Source organism: Aplysia californica, unplaced genomic scaffold, assembly GCF_000002075.1.
Source record: "Aplysia californica isolate F4 #8 unplaced genomic scaffold, AplCal3.0 scaffold00189, whole genome shotgun sequence".
Taxonomy (NCBI): Eukaryota; Metazoa; Mollusca; class Gastropoda; order Aplysiida; family Aplysiidae; genus Aplysia; species Aplysia californica.
In genome coordinates, this window is record NW_004797459.1 from 847,227 (window position 1) to 855,936 (window position 8,710).

General features: G+C 44.0%; 1 protein-coding gene across 1 annotated transcript; it reads right to left on the reverse strand.

The window, feature by feature from the left end:
• Positions 1-6,383: 6,383 nt before the first annotated feature.
• Positions 6,384-8,235, reverse strand: LOC106011797 (the record flags this gene model as incomplete). The annotated part of the gene is given in 1 exon segment (XM_013082705.2): positions 6,384-8,235. A coding segment is annotated over 1 exon segment (1,648 nt), but the record flags the coding sequence as incomplete, so codon positions are not given.
• Between the last annotated feature and the right edge of the window lie 475 nt (positions 8,236-8,710).

The window sequence follows — 8,710 nt, forward strand, 5'->3', positions numbered from 1 at the left end:
GCCACACCCCTGATCTTCTGGTAGGAAAGATCTACACCTAGCCTTCTCGGACAAGGGCGAAAAATCTCGGAAGGTCCGTGTGCAAGTTGCGCACGTTAAAGTTAAAGATCCCTTGGTGGTCTAAAATCGATAAGAGTAGGCTTCGGCCGCCACCCGGACAAAATTAAAAATTTCCTACCAACTGGAAATATTAGGTGTGTCCCGCGGGTTCATATGACCTTATGCAGTTGCGAGCGCCGTAAAACACTATACAAAAACAAAACAAAACAAAATTCGAGGGATGCAATTTTGTGGCATTTTGAGAAAAACTAAAGAAAATTAATGAAGGCCTTCTCTACAATAGAGCTTATTTTCCAAGACTGTCATTGAGAGAGACACTCATCAGATTGTAGTCCTGGACTCTTAAAAGGACCAGAAGAGGTGCGTAAACACTTTCCAACCCACATTACAACTAAAGTTTGCTAAAAACTGACATTTTTTTTTGTTTTCCCCGAAGTCCTTCAAAATGTTAGGGTTGTGGAGAGTTATGTTATAAGGGAAGTAACCAAAACAAAAATGTACTGTACCGGTATCTAAAAAAATGGAGCAGTAGTTATCTCCCATGTTACTCTCGTGCTCACCTTTACATTTTGTTTCGTATTTGCTCATTTTCACGTCGCCTATCCACACTTAATTCCCGAACCCCTACGCACGACTCTCTCTCTCTCTCTCTCTCTCTCTCTCTCTCTCTCTCTCTCTCTCTCTCTCTCTCTCTCTCTCTCTCTCCGTCTTATCTCTATTTCACTTCCATTATCATAGAATATTTGTACCTCTTGACTTAGTGATTACATTTAAACATCTACATTCTCAGTTAAGCCTTGTTGTACAGGGCGAACTATCCCGCCTCTTAAATGCTCTAAATCGTGTCGATAGGGACGTAAAAACTTCAACTAAAGAACGGCTGTAAGGAAAGCTGTTCTAACAGTTACCAGTACAAGGCATTCACCTGTACAAACGACCACTCCCCACTCCCCCCCTTGCTTTTATTCAAAGTTATCAGAATTACCCTGTCAATAATGCCCAGATGTCTAATACAACTATTTTTCTCTTCACCAGTGGGCGGTCTGTTGTCTTGGACAACGTTTTGTGCTTCCTAACCCCCCCCCCCCCCCCCCGACACCTTGTGGTATAGGAGGACATACTAAAAGTAAAAGTACTAGGACTAAGAAAGTGGCGATGGATAGGACACACCCTCAGAAAGCCCAGCAGAAACATCCCAAGACAGTTGCTGCAGTGGAACCCACAGGGAGCACAAGGCAGGGGTAGGCCACGGGAAACATGGAGGTTTGTGGAAAGGGATATGAGAGAGATGAAGCTCAGTTGGAACGAGCTTGGAAGGATTGCCCAGGACAGAGATAAATGGAAGGAGATTGTACGTGGCCTATACCCTAGTGCCAGTGGTGAAAGGCATTGATGAAGAAGTTAACAGACACACAAACAGACAGAAAGGCAACCGTAATATTTCACAGAAGGGAGATGCCACAGTGTCACCATGTTTTGAAATAATGACGTGTATTGATTGGGGAATTTTTAGGAATCGATCACAGAATGTTACCAAAGATCGTAAACAACAAGATAGTTCAGTCAGTCAAATAAAGTGTCCGCTGAAGTCCGCGCATTGGTTCAGATGGCGCTGCAGTCGCTCTTTTGAAGCTCTCTTTCGTTTCTCCAGAAGAGGAATAGGAATAGCACAATTAGTTAGTTTCACTTTTATTGTTTTTCAAACAAATAAGGTGCTCTGATCGCAAAATCCGCACTTTTTCGAAGAGGGCGCTACCGTATTTTGAGGGCACTTTTTAATTGGCTCAAAGAGAGGAGTGAACTATCTTGTTATGTACGATCTTTGATGTTACAGGCGTTGCTTGAAGGATCGATATTGACGTTTTGTTTCGTGTTGTAAATGTTTTTCGTCTAGCCGACAGTTGTGACCTGTGCGAGCCTCAGAATGTGTCGACCATATTTTTTTTCTTTCTGAGTAGGCCCTACCACTAGTACCAGCATGGGCTGTGCAGGAGAAAGGTTTAAAGACAGAAATAATCCACGAGTATCGTTCCTCCATGAGGAATTGAACTCCTGTCTTTTCTAAGCAATGATATGAGACTAAATAACATTGCTATCACCGAGCTGAAATGCCCCCCTTTATAACCCCCCCCTCTCATTGCCCCCAACCTCCCCGCCGTTCCTACAACATGACAACAGTTTGAAATGAAACGGCTCATCATCACAAAGTTATTTGCTTATTGAGAGCTGTTGTGTATCCGAATACTTAAGTAACAGATATCCACCCGTGTCATTTTATCTAATAAAAACACTACCATGAAGAAATGAAAAGCAACGCATTTTTTTAAAGCGATGTTGCAAACTTTCAATAATTGTTTTTTTAAGAATAATTTGTGATGTGGTTCATACAATGAAAAAACAAAACAAAAACAGACCATATTATTATTACAGTGCATGTAAGAATCTGTGTGTTTCTTAGTTGACGTTATGATCGGTACTGAGTTTTATTTTCTAACTACACCTCAGGTAAGTAAAGAAACTGTCAGGTGCTTTCAGAAGAGGGAAAGAGAGAAAGAGAGAGAGAGAGAGAGAGAGAGAGAGAGAGAGAGAGAGAGAGAGAGAGAGAGGGGGGAAAGGAGAGACTTTGTTTGAGTTCATTTGTATGTGAGTGTGTGTGTGTGTGTGTGTGTGTGTGTGTGTGTGTGTGTGTGTTTGTGTGGGGGGGTTGAGAGAGAGAGAAAGAGAGAGAGAGACAGAGAGAGAGAGAGAGAGAGAGAGAGAGAGGGGGGGCGGAGAGCCAAGGCCAGGGTGTCTGTGTTTCACACACTGTACAGTTTCACCCATTCTCTCTCTCTCTTTTTCTCTCTCTCTCTCTCTCTCTCTCTCTCTCTCTCTCTCTCTCTCTCTCTTTCCCTCTCTCTGTATCTGTCTTCAACCTGCTTTTCTCTCTCTCCACCATTCCACCCCCTTTTTCTCTTTTGTCTTTTAGTCTTATACTCGCCCTACCACACAAAACTACACCCACACGCCCACACACCCACACGCTTAGACACACACACATACACACACACATAAATACACACTCATACACACACATACACACATACACAGACTCATACACACTCAAACAGCAAACATGCACACATGCCCTCTCCCCCCCCCCCATTCTCTTCCCCCAAAGAACAAACTTCTTCCCCCTCCCCTTCTACCTTCCACCGCCTCATCTCATCCTCGTCATAAAACCTGGGAAATGAAGACAGCCTTCACAATTATAGATCAACGACAATCACATTCTGTGGGAATTTCCCTTCTTGGAAGTCATCCCGGAGAATTCTCCCTCGCTTGGCGTGGCGTGGAGACACAGCAATTAGTCCCCCCCCCCCCTCCCCTCCGATCTCTACCCAATCGTTCTGGCGGATGATAATATCGCTCCCCCCCCAAAGCCTTCTTAGGGGGTTCTCAAGGGGGGTGAAGACCGTGGGTGGGGACCAACAAGAGTTTATGCACCTGGTATCCACCTATTTTTTCGATTTCTATTCGTTTTCGATTCATTCAAATTCGCGTCTAATTGCACAAACAAATTCGATTTTTCCCGCTCTTGAGGGGGCAAAAGGTCTCTGTGGCGGGCACTAATCTGTTTAGACAAGGGGCCTTCTCGGCGCGCGCTTTTGCATAACCCGATTTAGCTGTTGGGAGATCTGGACGAGTCACGTGACCCGAAGTGAGGCCTGACACCGACACGCCCACCTGTCAATCATGTAAGGGAGAGGGGAGGAGAGAGAGAGAGAGAGAGAGAGAGAGAGAGAGAGAGAGAGAGAGAGAGAGACGGCAAGACCCCTTAGAGAAACGCCAGAAACCTGTCATGGTTCATGTCAGGCTGAGGTTTAAAAAAAAATTCTGGGTTTTTTTATTTTTTAGTGACAAACAAATGGTAAGAAACGAAATGATATTTTCTTAAAAAGCGAGAGATGTCTTATTTCTTCTCTCTCTCTCATTTTGTTCTAGGAAATATTAAAAAAAGGGTGGGTTGTGCGTGGAGTTTGATGTAGGCCTACCTAGAAAAGTGCTGACTTCAGCTGTAACGATTTTAAAACCGCCTTTTTGTGTCTTGTCTTGTCGAATGTAAAACAACTTACAAGCAATCATACCCCCCTCCTCTAAAGAACAGCAAAATACCCCAAAGCAACGAGTGTTTGGACCATGTTATAGAAAGAGAAACGAATCTAGGGAATACGAGCTCGAGTGCGGAGCGCAGTCCTCCCCCCCAGGCAGTGTTATTGGCTGAGGTGTCTTTAGTTCATTCCCAAAGGGGGGATATTAACATGTTCTTTTGCACAGTAGAATTGTAAAGAGGCTGATTTATCAACGCCATGCTCATACTGTGCCGGTGTTACACTATCGTCATTTTTCATCTACTTCTTTCATTGTATGTTTGTCACTCTCTTGTGAACTGCTATTTCCGGAGTGCCTTGATAGTCGAAGCAGACTTTGTGCTGTTCAGGCTAGAGAGGCGAGCAGAGTAAGCCTGATTCCCCGTTTAGACTTCTCTGTTGACATCCACCCTTTGGCACTAACAATAATATAACCTTATGCAGTTGCGAGCGTCGCAAAACCTTACTAGAAAACAAAGAGCGCAGTTCCAGCCACTGCCCGCCTTGTTCGTTTCTTTACGAGATATAGTTGATGTCGACAGCGGCGGTGGGTGGACCAAAATTTAGGTGGAGTTTAGGTTGCTTCCACTTCTTTACCACCAAATAAATAGCAAGCAATAAGAACAAAACGGTGATGATTTTTCTATACTCACTCTGAACCACAGCATTTTGAGAATCATTCAAACGAGAAGAGTCACCTGTCTTCCATCTCTTTGTTCTACGTTAAATTCTTCTGGATGGTGGAGACGAAGCCGTTTCACCTCCAAATTTCTAATTCTCTAATTAATTTTCCTCTGATGAAAAAGTTACCTGAAGAGTGGTTTGATGTAATACATAACTATTAAATCTCAGCGGCAAACACACAAACATGCACACACAGCACTCCAAACATATACAGTATATGAGCTGGATTAGGCCGTGCAGTCGCGGGAAGTAGAACGCACATAACAAAGGTTTAATGGGTGCATAGGTAACTGTGTCTCAGGGGGAAAGTGTGTCGTAAACTTTCACCCCATTGTCAGGGCGAGGAGAGCGTGAGCCCTCTGCGCAGTGTTATTTTTTTCTCAATTCTTCTACCTTTTTACACTAGGGTTTTCATTAAGGAGGTCTGTGGGAAAAGGTTCATCCTTTTCTGAGCCCTAAAGACATTTGATTGGCTGTAAGGTTACTATAGTTGTAAGCGGTGACAACAGTGATTTGGTAAACGAGAAAGCCACCAAGCTGATTACTCTATGCTCGTTGCGTGCGGTCATAACTGTTTCAACTGCTTATTTCGTTATTTTCATTTGCTTTGGGATAGAGTTGGGGGGGGGGGGGGGGGGGTTCAAGCCCTTGAGCCCTTCATTACCCATCGCCACTGGATGTCAATATGAATGATGTACAGCTGGACTCGGGACTAATTAATTGCCACCTCAGAATAACAAGGTTCCAACTGGGAGTTTTTAGAGTTTGGAATTAGAGTAACTGGGTCCTTTCCATGTGCTCTCTCTATATCATAAGTAAAGTTAGAACTTTCATTCCTTTATGGAAATTTTAAAAAATATTATGTTGCTTTCGTTTTTAACTTAAGAAGATTGTTTGAGAAATCGTTTTCCTAAAATATACATAAAGTGTGTGTTACTGAGATAGATCCTTGTCATTCTGGGATCGCGAAATAACGAATCCTCACTCCTCCCTGTCGAGTCGTATTAGTCTGCTCCCGACAAGGTTTGCCAGCTCTGGAGATAGCAAAAGGGGAACGTGGCTCCTAGAGGAAGGGACGTAAGTAGGAAATACAGATCAATATTATTATAATATCAAGAGTCTATCGCAAAATAATAATTTTACTTCTTTTTCCCCCTCTTTTCTGCATTCACCAGCAATAATCTCAAGCCACTACGTATTTGTTTACTTTTGACACAGAGAGTGTCATAGAGTCATTCCTTTTTGTTATGGATGTTTTGCGCCTCATTGATACAGCTCAACTAATTTAAGAGGCGGGCTGCTTCAACCTTTCCTGTCAGGACCAACCAATCAAACAGACGTAAAAACTCAATAAAAAGATTATCTCACGAGAGTGTGAACATGTGTGTGTGTGTGTGTGTGTGTGTGTGTGTGTGTGTGTGTGGGAGGGGGGGGCGTGTGTGTGTGTGTGTGTGTGTGTGTGTGTGTGTGTGTGTGTGTGTGTGTGTGGGCGTGTGTCTGTGTGTGTGTGTATGTTTGTGTGTGTTTGTGTGTGTGCGTGCGTGCGGGTACACATTTTATAGAATGCATGTTGATACCTGCATTTTAAAGTTTCAGAAAAAGAAAACACATAATCTAAAAAAATATATATGCGCAACAAAGTTGTACCCTAAAACAGCATACGTTTTATCTTCAAGTAAAGGCCAAATGAACAGAATGCCTGTCACCAGTGAGTTAATCCTTGCACCTACACGTGAGCTGGCGTTTAATGGCGGTCCGGAACTGTCTGTTGTACAAAGAATACACGAAAAAATTCACGCCGGAGTTGGCGAAGCAGAAGAGAAGGAGGGGGCTGATTGTTGTCGAGTCCAGTGGGTAAACCATGTTGACCTGGACAGCTAGTATTGTGGGCGTCCAACACAGGAGGAACAGGCCGAACACCACGGCCATCTGTTTGAGCCAGCGTAGGTTGGACACAGACAGTGCCGTGGTCCTGGCCTCTAGGTCTCTCACTGTCCTGGCGGTCTCAGCGGTTCGTAAGACATTCCCACTGGGGAAATTACTGTGTGTGGCCGGAGTCTTAGTGTAACTTTGAGAGTCAATTGAGAATGATATATGATTTTTGCCAATAGATGAGCCACAAGGCGCCCTGTGCTCATTTTTGGACGCGTTGTTTGTTAGATTTTCATTAGTGACCTTCATTTCATTGGACATTTCCTCTGACAGTATAGACATTTTGCTTGAATAATCGAGTTTCTCTGTAGAACTGCCATTGCCACAAGGAGAACGGTTTATGGAAAACAAAATATTGATTTCATCCAGATCCTTTGACCGCTCTGCTCTTTCATCATGAAGTGTAATGGCTGACTCTATGCCTAGTTCATAAAAACCTGGCTGACCGACACTGGCGCCGTTATGGTTACCAATGGTAGTCTCACCATCAACAGTTGTACTGCGGGTGTGATGTAACCACAATGGGGCTGTTGTAGCATCTGTACTCATCTGGTGAACTTTTATACCGTTTGCATTTTCATTGCTGTTTGGCAAAGGGAAGCCGCTTTTTCTTGGATATTTAACACGGTCACCGAGAAAAGTATTCTGCTCTCTAGGTTTATCGCCTATGCCTTGTAGAAATCTTTTACTTGCTTCTGAGTCAGAGCTGATCATGTCCCGTCTTAGTGAAAGAAAATCTGTGTCTGGGGATAAAGCTGATTCATGTTTTTCTCTGTTCAAAGAACCTTCGTCGGTTTCAATCAGACCGTTTTCCCTGGAATTCACACAAGTGGAAGAACTCGGAACTCTAGGAAGAATGACGCACCCATTATCCAGAGTAGGTTGGCAAGAATCAGCTTTTGCAGAGTCGAGAGTAGATTTGCTCGGACTCTCTCTCAGATTGGGTTCAGCATTTGTTTCGTCTGTGTCTCTCAAAGGGCTGCCAGAAGAAGCTTGGTCTTTACTCCCCTTTTCCTTGGAATGTACCACGCTCTCAACTACTTGCTCCGAGCAAGTGTCCCGAATAGAATAAAGGTTACGTGCGTCTGACACGTTATCAATGTCTTGTGTAGTTGGCGTCACCCTGACACAGGCGCTGTTGATAGCAGAGTGGAGGGTCACGCCCTTTGTCATGTACTCTTGCTCAGTGTGACGTGTTCCTGTAGCAGTCTTGACGTTGACTGACCCATTGGTCCCCCCGAGCCTGATGGCCATGAAGGATTTGGCCTGCTCGAGACGTCTGCGGCGCCGGTCGCTGTGAGTTTTGGCCACGCGGGCTATGAGGCCGTACAGTACACCAGTCCCCAGCGTACAGAGCAGGTAGAGGACGGTGTACGTTGCGGACACTATCTTGTTCTGCATCGTGTTAAGGATATTGTTGCAGTTCTGTTTGGGGAATGGAGAGAAACCTTTAGTAAAGTTTTAGCAACAGTTTAACGACACTTGCACCACATATTAGGTCATAATATAAGTGTCGACGATTAGAGGTGTTACTAGATAATAACATACACGAAAAAGAAGGAGGAGAGATAATGGCTACTAATGTCTTATAAAAAAGAAGGAGCAAGCCTCAATAGAGCACACGCTAACCAACGAAAATGAACTTTTGGCTTGTGGCATTATACGGTGTGGCGAACTCATCATGTCTTGAAATACAGGAAAGATATTCAAGAAAAAGAGCTCTGATTTTATGTTGAATTCTATTTAACGCGAGTTTAAGAATGCCCATTGGATCAGAGGTCGTTGAAAAAGCACACCAGCAGGGCACATAACGTATTATTGGTCAAATACGTGTAGTATGCACACCCACTGGATTCAAGACGCAGAAATCTGCTGTGCAGCAGACAAACGGGGGAAAGGGGGGG